Here is an 18,749-nt window from a genome sequence, read left to right on the forward strand (position 1 = left end):
CATCAGGAACAGCACATGGGAAGGGCAATGGTGGAGAGCTCACTAGGTATAACACTGAACTTAGCTGAAACAGATTTTATGGAAAAATGACTGAAGAGAAAGGAAAATCTAACTAGTACATAAATCAAAATCTATCCCATCCCACCACTTTTCCAAATACAACGTGCCACACACGTGTCCTTCACCAAATGACTGGCCTTCATCTGAAAAGAGATCTTTTCACTCACCTCTACTCAGATTCTCACCCTGGCTACCTTGCTTTCCTCCCCACCTCCTCTTCCAAATCAAAGTCCTTGTTCCCGGTGATTTCAACGGACAATTCTTGAAATGAATTCTTAAAATTTCCTACTCCGTAAATCCGTTCTGCCAAGGCATTTTTCTAGCCGACTGTCCATCTACCAAGAGGTTTTCCTGATTTTCTCTCCTTTGAGCTGTATTTTCCATGGCCATCCTCACGTTGTGAAAATAGAAAATTACCTTTAGAGTTGACTCAGTCTTCATACAAACCCTCTACTGAACATCGTGAACTGAGTAGAAACATGAGACTTTTTTCCCTCTTAAAAAGTAATTTTCAATTCTCAATATTAGTTTCAAAAAAATTGCTATTATTTAAGTAATATACTTTGCACAAATGGAAACTTTATACAATAATTCTCATAAGTGTTTTTATAAAGTTTATTTAAATTTTAACCTTATTGAGTATATTATTTACATTTTATTATCTCTAGACAGTAAATATTGCATTTAATTTAATTAACAGTCCAATACTACAGAAACAATGCAGAATTTATGTAATACTGAAACTGTTACATGACAGTTCAGATATTGGACACATATGAAATGGCAAAGCCATTCTATATGCCAAGAGCAGTATCTTATATTTATTTTACCAGTAATTATAAGACAAATGCAAAAATAACTTGAATATATTTTTAACTGGTATTTGTTTAAAAAAACATGTTGAACAAATTGTTTTAAATGTGGTGATACTGATATTTCCCAGGAGCAAATAGTTAATACATATAATCTTAATTATATAAATTTGTACCATATATATTTTGTAGTTTTATATTAATTTCAATGTATATAATCACATATGGAATCTAGTCCAAGAGTAAATCAATACTAATGTGATTCATAAAATTTCTTCATAAGAATCAGAATTATAAGTGCTAAGTGAAGCAATAATATAGAGTAGAATAAACTTATATCCTTTTAAAGTGGGCACTCCAAGTCAGTTCTCATATGTATTTTATACCCACCTGAATTTTTGTACTTAATTCACTGAGCTATAAATAACTGCTTATGATTATTCTCTATGCTGAACAAGGTATCACTAAAATAAAAAAATTTTCATCTTATTCACATATGTATAGGAAATGGGATTTCCTATATAACAAAAGCCTAATATGCTAAGTGTCCGGTCGTCCTGTCGTCTGGTCAACCTATCAAAGCATAATATGGTAATGATATGCCAAGGATGCTCATCCGCTTGCTATGATGTGCACTGACCACCAAGGGGCAGACAGTCGACCAGTAGGTTAGCTTGCTGCTGGGGTCTGGCCGATTAGGACTAAGCAAGACAGGCCGGACACAACCTGGAACCCTCCTGTGGTCCCTCCCTGGCTAGCCAACCTCCCACATCCCTCCCCGGCCCCAATCATGCACTGGTGGGGTCCATCGGCCTAGCCTGAGCCCTCTCGCAATCTGGATGCCTCAGGGGATGTCAGAGAGCCAGTTCCGGCCCAATCCTGCAGGCCAGTACCAGGGACTCCACTGGTGCACAAATTTGTGCACTGGGCCTCTAGTATATACAATAATTCAGGGTCCTTGTTAAACAAGACATACATATTCTAGCTATGATAGATGTTTCTGTAAAACTAAAAATCATTTGCTTTTCCCAACTACACAATGAAACTACTTTCCTCAGGACCCATTCTGGGGATGTATCAATTCTCCTTTAGATGGCAAGAAGACACTGGCTAATTATTTCCCCAGTACATGAAATGGGCACATTACCTGGAAGACAAAACATTGCCATACATGAGGTATAAGGCTAATATTAAATAGAGACATAACTACATACTATACATAGGACTCAGAAACAGCTAACATTCATGAAAAAGATTTAAGGCCTAGAAAATTCAGATTATAAAACTTTAGAGAGGGAAAATTCCATTGCCAAAAACCTCTAAGATATTTCCTATGCCTGCCTTTTTGAGCACTGTGCTAATAATTCCCCTTCCTCCGACTATTTGCAAGAAGCAAATGCTTACTATCAGAGTCTAGAATTACATTATCTCATAATTACACTGAAAAAAATTTTTACTATGGAATATAAACAGGCTAAATTGGAGAAAATATTCAACGCCTGGTTATCTATCACCCAGTTTTATCAAATCTTTATATTTTAACATATTTATTCCAACATTTCAGTAATTAAACATTAAGTACAGTTGAAGTCCTACTTTGTGCCCTTCTTCCTCCAAGTTAACAATCCTGATTTTTGAAGTTTATCATCCATAGGCTATTCTATTCCAGAAATACATTCTAATTTATTTATCAATTTTGTGGTATCCATTAGTTATCCCCCCAAAATTGACTCTTGTTTGTCCATTATTGGTTTGTTCAACTTTTTTCCTATTATTTGGTAGGAATCCATTATATATTCTAGATAGTAATCTATAGGCAATTATTTTTATGCAAATATTTTCTCCCACTGTGGTTTGCCTTTTCACTTTTTCTCTGGTACTTTCTATTGACTAGAAGTTTTAAATTTTAGTATAGTCAAATATATCCACCTTTGCCTTTATAATTTAGTATTTCATACCTTGTATAAGAAATACTTTCTTGTCCTAAATTCATAAAGAACTTTACTCTGTATTTTCTTCAAGAAGTTTTACTTTAAATTAGTACATTAATTCTATAGAATTTATTTTTTGCTTAGAGAAGTAGGTATTTAATTTTATTTTACTTTCAATGACAGATAAAATTTCAGGAAACTGGAAATAATAATTTCTCATCAGGAAAAACTGAAAATTATTTTGTGGAGAGCAGGAGAAAAAGGAAAGGAATTTGTGCTCCCCCTCCCCCATTCCTAAACTATTAAAATAGGATTATACCCCTTTCTCTAAATTGAAGGAATGCACTTAATGAATTATTTATTGTTCGTTTCATAAAGTATTAATCATTTTTAAATTAATAATTTATTAAATTCATTTAAGGGATTTATTCTCATCCATCTTGATGAAATAATTTCACCTTTTGGAACCATGAAAAAACTTAAGATGTAATTGACTACACTGGCTAATTATTCTGGATTCTGAAGCAGGCCCCTACACTCTGGTTCTCAAATTTCAGATTTTCTTTTTAAACATATTTTAGTTTATTTTTGTTTGTTTGTTAAACCTCACCTGAGGATATTTTTCCATTGACATTTAGAGAGAGTGGAAGGGAGGAGGAGAAACAGAGAGAGAGAGAAACATTGATGTGAAAGAAATTTAAATGCAGTTCCTCATGTTGTGAGGCCCGACAAGGCCGGGCGAGGATGGAGCCTGCACCCAAGATACATGCCCTGGACGGGAATCGAACCCGGAACCCTTCAATCCGAGGAGCGATGCTTTATCCACGGAGCCAAACTGGCAAGGGCTCAAACTTCAGATTTCAAGTGAGTGTTTGGCATATGTAGTTCTCCAAAAAAAAAAAAAAAACCTTAGTTTGATCCCCAACCTTACCTCTTTACAGATAATACCATCACTGGGTTAGGACATAATACTTTTCCTTCAGCTTTCATAAAAATTTGAGACAAGAAAAATTCATTTTAAAATATTTCTAGTCTTTAACAAAACTGTAACTTACAATTGTCTACTGGATAAAGCTCCAGAGATGAGGGAAGCTGTACCTAAATCGCATCGCTCAGCTCCCTTTACCTATAGCAGTGGTTCTCAACCTTCTGGCCCTTTAAATGCAGTTCCTCATGTTGTGACCCAACCATAAAATTATTTTCGTTGCTACTTCATAACTGTAATGTTGCTACCGTGATGAATCTGATGTAATGTAAATATCTGATATGCAGGATGGTCTTAGGCGAACCCTGTGAAAGGGTCGTCCAACTGCCAAAGGGGTCGCGACCCACAGATTGAGAACCGCTGACCTATAGGAAATGCCAGTTCTAAGAAGAGGCATGGAGGAGAGAACAAGCTCACTCTCTTGGAAGGAGGGATAAAGAGGGGAATGGAAGAAAAACCAGCAAACTGCCTAGAGGCCCTTCTGAAAAGTCGTGGATAACTAACTAAAGGGATCCAGACCATTAGGCCTCCCGCATCTCTGAGAGAGTGTCCACAGCCCATATTCCAGGATCCTACCCACGGGCCTCTAGGTGCTAGAAGCCAGAACAAGTCAAGCATGATGACCTAAGATTAGCTGAATTGAAGACAGGACAGTTCTTTTCTACCTGCTAAATGCATTGTTCTTGGGAGGTAAGGAAAGGTATCCAAATAAAAAATGGTGGGATGTATGAGGAAACTGGAAATCATAATTTCTCATCGGGAAAAATTGAAAATTATTTTGTGGAGAGCAGGAGAAAAAGGAAAGGAATTTGTGTCCCCCGCCCCGCTCCCTGCCAATTCCCAGGTCTCTTAGGCTATGATGTCTCCCCACAAAAGATAAAAAAACCTGGCAGTCTGTGTACCCCTGATTAATGGAAACAGATTTTCAGAGTAGCTTCACACTCCATTTAATTGTCTCCCTCCCTGACTCCAGAAATGCTTGATTTGGCTGTGTAAAAGTAATTCTAATTATAGTGATTTACATGAACTACTTACCATTTATGCCTAATTACCTCACAGCACAATAACAATTATGCATACATTAAACGTGTCAGATTAACCTGGTTGTAAGTCTTATTTGATAACAAAAGTAAAGTGTTCATACATGCTCATTCTTCATAGTTTGTTGCTAACATAACATGGTCATCTGCATGTAACTTTTTCAAAATTTTTAGTACAGAAAACCTTGCTATGTAGGTAGGTGAAAGCAGCCAAACAATATGCTACCAATTTTATCTCATTAATTAACGATTTTGGCAACTTGGGAAGGTGTACTTTATTTTAATATTATAGATTAGCCTTACAGAAAGTTTCTTAGGAGTACAATGAGGAAAAACATATAGTCCACTATAATGAATGTTTAAATATCTGTATTAAAAACAAAGTCAAGCCCTGACCAGTTTGGCTCAGTAGATAGAGTGTCAACCTGTGGACTGAAGGGTCCCAGGTGCGATTCCAGTCAAGGGCATGTACCTTGGTTGCGGGCACATCCCCAGTAGGGAGTGTGCAGGAAGCAGCTGAATTGATGTTTCTCTCTCATGATGTTTCTAATTCTCTATCCCTCTCCTTCTCCCTTCCTCTCTGTAAAAAAATCAATAAAATATACTTTTAAAAAAAAAGTCAAATGTTCATAAAACCATAAATTTTATTTACCAAAATTAAGAACACTATAAATAAAGTTCTTGTATTGCTGGAAAACCTAATAGTCCAATTTTCCTTCTCTGATAATCAGCATATCAGTGTTTATTTTTTATAAGAAATAGGTTTGTGGAATCTTACAATCTTCAAAAACTAAAGCTTTATAGATGTCTTACTCAAATTCTGTTAGATGATTGGGTCATTTTCTTTCTTTCTTCTTCTTCTTCTTTTTTTTTTTTTTTTGTTAATCCTCACCTGAGCATATTTTGCCATTGATTGTTAGAGAGAGTGGAAGGGAAGGAGAGAGACAGAGAAACATCAATGTGAGAGAGACACATCAAGTGGTTGCCTCCCGCACACACCCTGACCAGGTTCAAGGATCAAGCCTGCAACCAACGTATGTGCCCTTGACTGGAATTGAACCCAGGAACCTTCAGTCTGCGAGCTGACACTATCCACTGAGCATACTGGCTAGGGTGCTGATTGGGTCTTTTACAATGTTAAAGATTTGGTAGACTGAAGAAATTACAGGACAAATATTACCACAAAGAGATGTTTGATCTAACAACTAAACATTTATTCACATATGCTTTAGCATTTAACAAATATAAGCTTTCGTTAAACACATTGAAAGCTAGCTGACATGTCAAATCTCCTACTTACATAAGATTACAATTATACAATTAAACCAGGGTTATTTACTAGGTAGACCCATCATAGCCAATTCAGAAATCAATGGTGGAAGTGTGGGAGGACACCTCTAAGAAGAGCCAAACAATAATTTTTTATTTTTACTTATGGGTTTTATTTTGCCAAACAAAAATTTTAAAGGGAACAAATATTGTTGAATTGGCAACCAGATAAGTTAATGATTTAAGGACACTTCTGATTGGATGGGAAGTTCACCAACCACAGGAAGATGAGCCCGAGATGATACAGAAAGGGGAAGAGGAGAAAAGACTGTATTTTAAAAAGGAAGAGGACTAGAAAGGGAACAAGATATAAATTCATGAGACTAAATTCTCAGGTAACCAAAAAATCCCATTAAGTAAAACATCTTGTTTCGTGGCTATGACACATAACCAAGTTAATTGTTTTATTTGCAAGACCACCTATATTGCAATCTATAATTAGGAGGCAGTACATAAGAAGTCTAAGTTTTCCAAACTTTTTAGTACTTTACTCACTTAAAACTTTGGATATATGGTTAAAGGAGAAAAGGTTGGCCATCCAAAGGGGTGATTCGTCATTATTTCCAATAATTATTGTGCTGGACTAGTCAATCATAGTGCTACTATACTTGTGGTCTACTTCTGAGGGAAACAGCCCTGCTCACAGGAGGTCTGGATGGAAACTTATGCAGAGATCCCACCTTTTCACTGACTAGTGGCCTCTGAAAAACCCGGTGTGAAAGCTCTACCCAAACACTCATGAAGTGATTGGTGATGAAGTGATCAGATTCTTACAGGGCAATTTAAACCACAGATTCAGGGAGAGAATTTAGAAGCTGGTAAAACAAACAGAAGTGAAAATGGACCTGGCGGGGAAAGTAACAAAAGAGGAAATGGATTTCATGAGTAGGAGAGCAGTGGAGTAACTAGTACCTGCTACTACTGCCTGTCAACTCTTCAAAGCTTTCAGAGGCATTGGTTCTGCTCAAGCTCCAGGAGGCTGGCTGTGTAATGGAGATGCCCTTCATTTCTATATGCATATGCAGTGTTTCTAAATCTCCATTTCTTTCTGTAACCTAGGTGAATCTCTATTCCTTTTAACCAAAAGACATTAACACAATGACAGCCTTTTTCTTTACATAAAAATAAAACTATTTAATTATACTGAGTGCTTTTTAAAAAGTAAAATTACTCTCCATCATTTTTAATAAAGCACAACTAACACATATTATACAGGACCTTTCTCCTAAAGACCACATAATAAACAAATATTCATGTGTGGGAGCAGGGGATGGGCGATTTGGCCAATTAAAAGAAAACTAGTTCCTTTGATTAAACCACATTCTGACTCTTATTACTATTAATATCCTTCATAATTTGAAGATGACACCGCTGAGGACATTGACTTCTATAATGGGATACGGAATGGGAGTTTTCCTGTCATCTTAGAATTTCAGCAAAAGCTCAAAACTGAGGATAAGGGGAGATAAGGTTTCCTACACTCTTAAGAGAGGCACTAGTCAGATCCATGCAGGAATTATTTAAAAAGGGCGGGGGGGAAAAAAAAAAGGCGACCAGCTCTAAAACCAAAGTAGAACTGAAGAAAGTCATCAAAGTGAAAGCTGTTAGCTGGGTAAGAAATGCTGTGGCATTTCCTCCAGATAAACCTCATGCCAAGTGCAGGGGTAACCTAAGAGAAGCATCTAAAAAAGTGAGGATTGAGTGTGAGCAGAATGCTTGCTTAGGTGAGGAAATCTATAGTCAGCTATCAAAGCAGGGTGTGGAAGAGTTCATGGAAGAACCTGACATGTCCCCAGGATCATGGGAGTACACAGGACTAAGACAGAAACTGATGCCTACTTTATCAGCAGAGGTCCAAGGGCAGGAGGCTGACGAAAGCTGCCTGTGCAGTGGTGTGAGGTATTCTGATACAGTCGTAAGAGGTCAAAGAGTGGAGCACTGGGGCGGTCCTAAGGAACCCACCACTGTGCCCCTCAACAAAGAGCTAGCATGTCAATATCTATCACACCAAAGGCCCTTAACTGGTCACTGAAGACTGCTATTTCACTCTAATCTTCTATCCCTCTCATTCTGACCCTAGAGAAGCCAGGCAAGCAGAGAGAGGAGGAGGAGGGAAAGGAGAAGAATAAATCACTCCACCTTCACTGCTGATCCTCGGCTATGCCTCAGCAAGAGAAAGGGAAACATTTGAAGGGCACTCAAGTTTTTATTTTGACTGGATGGCACCAACTATTATGTAAACATGAAGCAATCTGAATCCCCCCAAGGTGAAGGAAAGCTATGGAACATCAAGAGGTCAGATATGGGGATCAACAGAGCTTATTTGAAGGAACTGGTGGGAAATTTTCAAGCTGTTTCAGATTGTACCCGACTGCATCTAATCCATTTTATAGAATGCTTATACTTTTAACTGTTTAATCTTTAGCATCACACAAACCTCACCTTTGAAAAAATGCCTTCTGCCTCTATACTGTATCCTTTAAGGTCCTCGTGTAACTTCTGCAAACACTGTATGACTCTTCTTTGATGTGCATCCTCCTTTATCTCATGATTTTTTATCAGAAAGTCATAGTGGTCCAGAGGTCCATGGCAAAAAGCCAAAGCTTTCACATAAGTTTCTGTGGCCACAGATGGAGACATACTCTCGGGTATCTGAACTGTATAGGCTATAAACAAAAAAATATATAAAATGTTAGACTTTCTTAAATGGAGATATTTCATAGTGCTCATATACATGTTTCTTAATAGTCACATTAAAACTTTTAACCTGTTACAGATATATATCTGAGCATTTATTGTAAATAGCATTCTGATAAAAACAATTTTACACAGTAAATACATTTAAAACCATCTCATCTTAATAAAACGACCCTGGCTGGTTTGGCTCAGTGGATAGAGCATTGGCATGCCGACTGAAGGGTCCCTATTTCAATTCCAGTCAAGGGCACATGCCCAGGTTGCAGGCTCAATCCCTAGTGGGGAGCGTGCAGGAGGCAGCTGGTCGATGATGCTCTCTTATCATTGATTTTTCTATCTTTCTCTCCCTCTCTGTTCCTCTCTGAAATCAATAAAAATATTTTTAAATAAATAAAAGGGAAGAAATCCAAACCCATAAGCTATAACTGTAGCCCCTCCTCTACAAAACCTACCTGCTGTAGAGTCTCTGCTCACCCCACTCCATTGAACAAGAGCGCTGGGTTCATCAGCTCTCCCCACAGCAGGCTGTCCCTCTCTCTGAGTCAGGCCTAGTTATGGTTCTTAAGCGCCAAGGCAGAGACGTACAGGCTAGTCACCAAAGATTCTCTATTGCATTTTTTTACTCTCTATCCAAAACCACACAGCATCCAGACTTCACCACATGACTCCAGTCCTCTGTTTATGAGATTCCTTCCCTTTTCCATAACCTTTAGGTAGAACACAAAGATTTGGAACACAATAGTGTCCATTTCTAAGCAGGATGGTGTTCTGATCTCTCCTTTAGCCTTCCTGAGAGAGAAATGATTGGCCATGGTAAGGTCCAATCATAACTGCATCCCTTATGTGGGTAGGTGCAATGAGTAGGTAACTATTTTTTAGAAGCATCAATAAACAGCAGTCAATGGACACATTTTTTAGAAAAAGATTTTGCGCCAAAACCGGTTTGGCTCAGTGGATAAAGCGTCAGCCTGCGGACTGAGGGGTCCCGGGTTCGATTCCGGTCAAGGCATGTACCTTGGTTGCGGGCGCACCCCCAGTGGGGAGTGTGCAGGAGGCAGCTGGTCGATGTTTCTCTCTCATCGATGTTTCTAACTGTCTATCTCTCTCCTTTCCTCTCTGTAAAAACTCAATAAAATATATTTTTAAAAAAAAAAGAAAAAGATTTTGCACAAGTACATTGCCAGTGTTTCTCTTATTTGATTATCATGTTTCCTTTGTTTCAATATAAAGATTACTTACTTTAGAAGAAATTAACAGTGACAATGTTATTTCCATCTTTTTCCCAAGAGAGAAAAAAAAATCTAAGTAAGTCATGAATGTCCAGGATAGGGCAGGGCTATCTTCTAATAACTGTTCTTTCTGAATAGAAGTTTTGGTTAAGTATAAGGCTACCCTGTTAAATATTCCATGTCCTGGCCTCTCTTGCAGCCAGGGTGGCCAGGGGACCAGTTGGAGATAAAACTGTCTTTGTTTATAGATGACATAATCATCTATGTAGAAAACCCAAAAGAAGCATGAGTGGAGGGCGAAGGGGGAGAGGTGGGGGTTAACTGGGGGGGATGAGGACACACTTGTAATACCTTAACCACTAAGGAAATTAAAGATTAAAAAAAAAAAGAATCAACAAAATAAATCTTGGAGCCCTGGCCAGGTGGCTCAGTTGGTTGAAGCGTCATCTCATACAGCAAAGGTTGTGGATTCTATCCCAGTCAGGACACATAGCTAGGTTGCAGGTTTTTATCTCTGGTTGGGGCAGGTATGGGAAGCAACTGATTGGTATTTCTCTATCTCTCCCCTTCCCCTCTCTCTCTAAAATCAATTTTTTAAAATATCCTTGGGTGAGGATTAAAAAATAAATAACTCCTGGAATTAATAAGCAATTGTAGTAAGGTTGTAGGGTACAAGGTTAATATATAAAAGTGGAATTTAGGCGTCGCCGGGAGCTTTGCCGCCAGCCGCTCCTCGCCTCTCTCTCCTCTCCCGGCCAGAGCCCGGGGGACAGAGCAGGAAGCCAGGACCATGTTCCACCGCAAACTGACGGCCCTCGACTACCACAACCCCACCGGCTTCAACTGCAAAGATGAAACAGAATTTAGAAACTTTATTGTTTGGCTTGAAGACCAGAAAATCAGACACTACAAGATTGAAGACAGAGGTAATTTAAGAAACATCCACAGCAGTGGCTGGCCCAAGTTCTTTGAAAAGCATGTCACAGATGTTAGCTGTCCTTTCAAGATTCAAGATCGACAAGAAGCAATTGACTGGCTTCTTGGTGTAGCCGTTAGACTTGAATATGGAGATAACGCTGAAAAATATAAGGACTCGGTATCTGATAATACAAAAAATGCTGACAATGCAGCTAAAAATGCAGAGCCATTGATCAATTTTGATGTTAATAATCCTTACTTTAAGGGTGGTGTAATGGCTTTGGCTAACCTTCTTCAGATTCAACATCATGATGATTCCCTGGTAATGCTTAAGGCAATTCGCATTTTGGTCCAGGAGCGCCTGACACAGGATGCAGTTGCTAAAGCAAATCAAGCAAAAGAGGGGTTGCCTGTTGCTTTAGACAAGCATATCCTTGGTTTTAACACCGGAGATGCAGTTCTTAATGAAGCTGCTCAGATTCTGCGATTGCTGCATATAGAAGAGCTCAGAGAGCTACAGACAAAAATTAATGAAGCCATAGTAGCTGTTCAGGCAATTATTGCTGATCCAAAGACAGACTGCAGACTGGGGAGAGTTGGAAGATGAACCTGTTAGGATCTCAGCCTCTCACCTGTTTAGTACAGTTGGGAACCATGCACACCGTGGTATGTGTTTCAAAATCAAACATCACATTTTCAAGGGAAGAGTCCCAGAAAATTGACTATGTTTTAGAGATTTACCATCATTGCTTTTTCTTTAATAAAGTTTGGGAAAGCGGGAAAAAAAGTGGAATTAAAAAAAACACAAATTTAAAAAACATTGAAAAAGAAAAAGAAAAGTGGAATTTAAAATTAAAAACACAAAAAAAGATAAAATTAAAAATATAATATGATTTACATTACCAGCCCCCCAAAATAAAATACTTGGGTATAAATCTAACAATAAATGTACAAGATCTATCATGAGGAAAAGAGTTTTATAGTTTGGTTCATCAGAGTTTTGTAGTGAACCAAATCAAAGAACTTAAAAATGGAGAAATATTCCATGTTCATAAATAGGATGCCTCAATACTGTCAAGATGTCAGCTCTTTCCAATTTGATCTATACATTAAATGCAATCCCAGTCAAAATCCAAGCAAGTTATTTTGTAGATACTGGCAAAATAATTCTAAAGTTTAAATGAAGAAACAAAAGACCCAGAATAACCAACACAATATTGAAAGAGAAGAACAAAATTGGAGGACTGACACCACCCAACTTCAAGTCATGATAATCAAAAGAATAGACAAATAGATCAATGGAATAGGATTCTGAGCCCAGAAATAGACCCACATAAATACAGACAACTGATCTTTGACAATGGAGCAAAGGCAATACAATAGAGCAAAGATAATCTTTTCAACAAATGGTGCTGGAACAACAAGGAAAAACAAAAAACAAAAAAATGAATTTAGACACAGACCTTTCACCCTTTATAAAATTTAACTCAAAATGAATCATAGACCTACATGTAAATCATAAAACATAACTCCTAGAAGATACCCTAAGAGAAACATAGGAGGCATAAGAGAAACCTAGATGACTTTGGTATATATGATAACTTTTTAGATACAACACCAAACGCAAAATCCATGGGGAAAAAAATTGATATGCTGAACTTCATTAAAAGTAAAACCTTGGCCCTAGCTGGTTTGGCTCAGTAGGGCACATGACTGGGTTGCGGACTCAATCCCCAGTAGGGGGTGTGCAGGAGGCAACCATTCAGTGATTCTCTCTCATCATTGCGTTTCTATCTCTCTCTCCTTCTCCTTTCCTTTCCTCTCTGAAATCAATAAAAAAAATTTTTTTTAATTAAAACCTTGTGTTGTAAAAGACAGTGCCAGGGTCTCATTAAAGAATAAGCCACAGACTGGGAGAAAATATTTGCAAAAGATCCATCTGATAAAAGGACTGTTATCCAAAATATACAAAAAAACTGTTAAAACTCACAACAAGCCTGGCTGCCATGGCTCAGTGATTGAGCATTGACCTATGAACTAGGAGGTCATGGTTCAATTCCTGGTCAGGGCACATGTCCAGGTTGCAGGATCAATCCCCAGTGTGGGGTGTTCAGGAGGCAGCCAATCAATGATTCTCTCTCATCACTGATGTTTCTCTCTCTCTCTCCCTCTCCTTTCCTCTCTCTTTCACTAAAAATCAATAAAAAAAAATTTTTAAACTCACAACAAGAAAACAATCTGATTTTTAAAATGGACCAAAGACGTTGACGTACAATTTATGATGGATAGGACTACAGAGATACAGTCCTAAAAAGCACAGCTACCAATAAATAAAAGTGGGCCAATGCCCTTAATAGACACCTCACCAAAGAAGACATATGGATGGCAAAGAAGCATATGAAAAATTCTCCAAGTCATATGTCATTAGGGAAATGCAAATTAAAATAATAAGATACCACTATACAGCTATTTGAATGGCCAAAACACTGACAAATGCTGGCCAGAATGTGGAACAACAGGAGCTCTCTTTCGTTCCTGGTGGGAATGCAAAATGGTACAGCCACTTTGGAAGACAGTTTGGTGGTTTCTAACAAAACTAAACATAGTCTTATTTTTTTTTTAAGGGAGTTGGCATCTTTTTTTTATTATTGATTTTTTACAGAGAGGAAGGGAGAGGGATAGAGAGTTAGAAACATCAATGAGAGAGAAACATTGATCAGTTGCCTCCTGCACACCCCCTACTGGGGATCAAGTCTGCAACCCAGGTATGTGCCCTTGACTGGTATCGAACCCGGGACCCTGCAATCTGCAGGCCAACACTCTATCCACTGAGCCAAACTGGATAGGACAATAATAAAGTCTTTAAAAGAGAGAGAAAGAGAGACTCAGTCAGGCAAGACAATCAAGGCTGAGAGATTGGCCAGCGTAGGCCTGGATAGCAGCTGTATAAATTGAAACACAAAAGACTTCTCAAAAGCTGCACTAAATTAAATCTGTTACTACATCAGTGTACACAAATTATGTGATGCTGCTCCCATATTATTTTGATTTGTATTAATTTGTCTTATTGTATTCCAAATGGACAGTGGGAAAATGCCATTTTGAAGATCCACACATTAATCTACACACATAAATGGAAGATTTTAAAGGCCTCAAAAGTCTGTACTGTTCAAATTCTTCAATTTTGTTCTTTATTCACTATTTTCTCCTAAACTCAATTTTAGGAAGATCCCACTATAACCCAGAGCCAACTTGCTTTAAGATTTAGTCAATATCATGATATCCTAGAATCTGAATAATCTATTATAATAACTTCCTAGATAGTATTTTAACAATTACTTATATTTTTCCCCTGGGGAGGAAAAATGAGTTTCCCCAAGGCTTTTAATATATTAGTGATTATTTCAATTTCCCAATTTTTTTAAGTGAGCATAACCACAAGATTTCACTGTCTTCATAATAAAAATGAATCAACTGGCCCTTTCTCTTATCTACTCCCAGTTTAAAATGCTTGCGTCTTTTTTTTTTTTTCAGAGAGGAAGGGAGAGGGTGAGATAGAAACATCAATGATTAGAGAGAATCATTGATCCACTGCCCCCTGCATGCCCTCTACTGGGGATCGCACCGGGGTATGTGCCCTTGACCAGAATCAAATCGGGGATTCTTCAGTCCACAAGCCAACACTCTATCCCTGAGCCAAAGCACGTAGGGCCAAAATGCTTGCATGTCTTAATGGCCAGCACTCGTTAGGTCTGCAGTTGGGCTCAATGCATTCAAGCCTCAGCACAATCGATCTCCTTTGCAGTTTTAGCCCATTTCCAGGAAATCGGCATAGTTTGTTCACCATAGTCACTGTTTCCTGTCATAGTCCCTTTCCCTGGGCATGCAGATTCCTTGCCCTTGTCCTGTGTCACTTTAGGGGGTTTAGTGCTTCTTATAGGAGACGGTGGGTTTTAGAAACATGGGTTTGCTTGTAGGGTCACTATTAGCAGGGAATGAAGCGATACCCACCAATTTAAAAAAAAAAAAAACATTATTGATTGATTTTATAGAGAGAGGAAGGGAGAAAGAGAAACATCGATTTGTTGTCCCACTTACTTATGCATTCATTGGTTGCTTCTTGTATGTGCCCTGACCAGGGATTGAACTGCAACCTTGGCGTATTGGGATAATGCTCTAACCCAGTGGTCGGCAAACTGCGGCTCGCGAGCCACATGCAGATCTTTGGCCCTCTTGCGTGTGGCTCTTCCTAAGCCTTAGGAGTACCCTAATTAAGTTAATAACAATGTACCTACCTATATAGTTTAAGTTTAAAAAATTTGGCTCTCAAAAGAAATTTCAATCGTTGTACTGTTGATATTTGGCTCTGTTGACTAATGAGTTTGCCGGCCACTGCCCTAGGGCCTCTGGCCTAGGGACAGCTCCAGGGAGCTTAATAGAAAAACAGAATCTCAGGCCCCACCCCATGGATCTTAATCAAAATTTGCATTTTTAACAAAATACCTAGGTATTTCAGATGCACATTAAAATAAGAGGAAAAGACTGTGAAAGTGACATTTAAGTTGACACCTGAATGCTAAAAGAAGTCAGCTCTGAAGAAGACCTGAGAGAAGAACTTTCCAGGCAGAGGCAAGAGCTCTGGCAAAAACCCCAAAGTGAAAATGAAAAAAAAAGCTTCACATTTCTAAGGAAGAAAAACAAGACTTACGTGGCTGATTTAAATGAACAAGGTGGAGTCTGTCACCAAATGAAGCTGGAAAGGAGAGCCAAGACCTGATCATATAGGGTCTTGTAAGCCATGGTAAATACTGTTTTTAAAGTAGAATTAAACACAAGTGGCCCGGGCGGTGTGGCTCAGTCACTGAGCACCGATCTACGAACCAGGTGGTCACAGTTCGAGTCCCAGTGAGGGCACATGCCCAGTGTGGGGCATGCAGGAGGCAGCTGATCAATGATTCTCTCTCATCATTGATGTTTTTTTTTTTCTCTCTCTCTCTCTCCCTCCCTCTCCCTTCCTCTCTCTATAAAATCAATCAATAATGTTTTTTTTTTTTCTCTCTCTCTCTCTCCCTCCCTCTCCCTTCCTCTCTCTATAAAATCAATCAATAATGTTTTTTTTTTTTCTCTCTCTCTCTCTCCCTCCCTCTCCCTTCCTCTCTCTATAAAATCAATCAATAATGTTTTTTTTTTTTCTCTCTCTCTCTCTCCCTCCCTCTCCCTTCCTCTCTCTATAAAATCAATCAATAATGTTTTTTTTTTTTCTCTCTCTCTCTCTCCCTCCCTCTCCCTTCCTCTCTCTATAAAATCAATCAATAATGTTTTTTTTTTTTCTCTCTCTCTCTCTCCCTCCCTCTCCCTTCCTCTCTCTATAAAATCAATCAATAATGTTTTTTTTTTTTCTCTCTCTCTCTCTCCCTCCCTCTCCCTTCCTCTCTCTATAAAATCAATCAATAATGTTTTTTTTTTTTCTCTCTCTCTCTCTCCCTCCCTCTCCCTTCCTCTCTCTATAAAATCAATCAATAATGTTTTTTTTTTTTCTCTCTCTCTCTCTCCCTCCCTCTCCCTTCCTCTCTCTATAAAATCAATCAATAATGTTTTTTTTTTTTCTCTCTCTCTCTCTCCCTCCCTCTCCCTTCCTCTCTCTATAAAATCAATCAATAATGTTTTTTTTTTTTCTCTCTCTCTCTCTCCCTCCCTCTCCCTTCCTCTCTCTATAAAATCAATCAATAATGTTTTTTTTTTTTCTCTCTCTCTCTCTCCCTCCCTCTCCCTTCCTCTCTCTATAAAATCAATCAATAATGTTTTTTTTTTTTCTCTCTCTCTCTCTCCCTCCCTCTCCCTTCCTCTCTCTATAAAATCAATCAATAATGTTTTTTTTTTTTCTCTCTCTCTCTCTCCCTCCCTCTCCCTTCCTCTCTCTATAAAATCAATCAATAATGTTTTTTTTTTTTCTCTCTCTCTCTCTCCCTCCCTCTCCCTTCCTCTCTCTATAAAATCAATCAATAATGTTTTTTTTTTTTCTCTCTCTCTCTCTCCCTCCCTCTCCCTTCCTCTCTCTATAAAATCAATCAATAATGTTTTTTTTTTTTCTCTCTCTCTCTCTCCCTCCCTCTCCCTTCCTCTCTCTATAAAATCAATCAATAATGTTTTTTTTTTTTCTCTCTCTCTCTCTCCCTCCCTCTCCCTTCCTCTCTCTATAAAATCAATCAATAATGTTTTTTTTTTTTCTCTCTCTCTCTCTCCCTCCCTCTCCCTTCCTCTCTCTATAAAATCAATCAATAATGTTTTTTTTTTTTCTCTCTCTCTCTCTCCCTCCCTCTCCCTTCCTCTCTCTATAAAATCAATCAATAATGTTTTTTTTTTTTCTCTCTCTCTCTCTCCCTCCCTCTCCCTTCCTCTCTCTATAAAATCAATCAATAATGTTTTTTTTTTTTCTCTCTCTCTCTCTCCCTCCCTCTCCCTTCCTCTCTCTATAAAATCAATCAATAATGTTTTTTTTTTTTCTCTCTCTCTCTCTCCCTCCCTCTCCCTTCCTCTCTCTATAAAATCAATCAATAATGTTTTTTTTTTTTCTCTCTCTCTCTCTCCCTCCCTCTCCCTTCCTCTCTAAAATCAATAAAAATATATTTTTTTTAAAAGAATAAGTGGAAGGCTCTGATCAGGGATGTAACATGATTTGATTTATTTTTTTAAAGATTACTCTGTAGAAAATAAGATGGTAGAAATGCAAAGTAAAAGCAGAAATGGGTGAATTGTGTGGTACGTGAATCATAGCTCAAGAAAGCCATTACTATATACATGTTTAAAGTAGAACAGAGAAACTATTCAGGAAACTATAATAACAGTCAGGTTAAGAGAAGTCTGTAATTTGGACCAGAGTTAGCATTGCAGGTTAAGCAAATTGACCAAGATCATGAGACTAATAGCAGCAGCAACAATTGCTAATCTTTACTAACTACTACTAGTAAATGCCAGGTACTTTTCTAAGCATTTTACCTTCATTAACTCACTTGATCTTCACAACCACCCTATGAAGTAGGTACTACCAGTATCCCTACTTTAAAGCTTAAGAAACTAAGAAACAGAGGGGCTAAGTAACCAGTCCATGTCCCCATAGCCAGGTAGTGGCAGAGCCGGCATTTGTACCCACAGGTACAGAGAAAGGTAGAATGTTACAGTGGAAGCAAGGTGGCCTCTGGAGTCACATACACCCTCTACATCCATCTCCTGACTCCACCATTTGACTCTCAATCACAGTAATGTCGTTCTCCATGGTGACTGGCACATGATCACCATCCTAGCAATGATGCCCAAGGGAAAGTCAGCTTCTGCCCAAGTTTCCTCACGTGCTCTTCAGAAGGAGAGCAGGACAGGAACTCATTCCTTCCTGCATGTGTACTTTTGCGTGTCAAACAGGGATACCTGGACCACTACAAGCATCTTAGAATATTTCTGGGTATACAACTGCTTAGGAATGAATAATGCAAAAAGATAGAATGAGGGGAAATGTTGTTACCACATGGAGGACAATCATACTCTTGATACAAGTTGTGATGGTCAATTTAATGTGTCAACTTGACTGGGCCATGGGGTGCCCAGACATTTGGTCAAATATTATTCCTCGTGTGTCTGTGAGGATGTCCCTGGATGAGGTTAACATTTGAATGGGTAGACTGCATAAAGCAGATTACTCTCTCTCTAATGTGGGTGTTTCTCCAGTCAGTTGAAGGCCTGAAAAGAACAAATGG

General features: G+C 38.4%; 2 protein-coding genes across 2 annotated transcripts in view; one reads left to right on the forward strand and one right to left on the reverse strand.

Moving 5' to 3' along the window:
- The window catches only part of LACE1 (lactation elevated 1), a 151,617-nt gene that overhangs the window by 122,676 nt on the left and 10,192 nt on the right, over positions 1–18,749 (reverse strand). Inside the window, exon 2 of the mRNA XM_006777243.2 lies at positions 8,600–8,823. Within this exon, the coding sequence (XP_006777306.1) occupies positions 8,600–8,823 (224 nt within the window). The remainder of the gene's footprint in view (positions 1–8,599; positions 8,824–18,749) is intronic.
- Positions 10,791–11,780, forward strand: LOC102762789 (UPF0568 protein C14orf166 homolog). Its single transcript, XM_015572753.1, has one exon. It carries the CDS (start codon positions 10,874–10,876, stop codon positions 11,606–11,608), a length of 735 nt encoding a protein of 244 aa, XP_015428239.1. The 5' UTR covers positions 10,791–10,873; the 3' UTR covers positions 11,609–11,780.

This window comes from Myotis davidii, unplaced genomic scaffold (assembly GCF_000327345.1).
Source record: "Myotis davidii unplaced genomic scaffold, ASM32734v1 scaffold68, whole genome shotgun sequence".
NCBI classification, from domain to species: Eukaryota; Metazoa; Chordata; class Mammalia; order Chiroptera; family Vespertilionidae; genus Myotis; species Myotis davidii.

Coding starts and splice junctions, on each gene's coding strand:
- LOC102762789 (XM_015572753.1), top strand. CDS start 10,874: ATGTTCCACCGCAAACTGACGGCCCTCGACTACCACAACCCCACCGGC.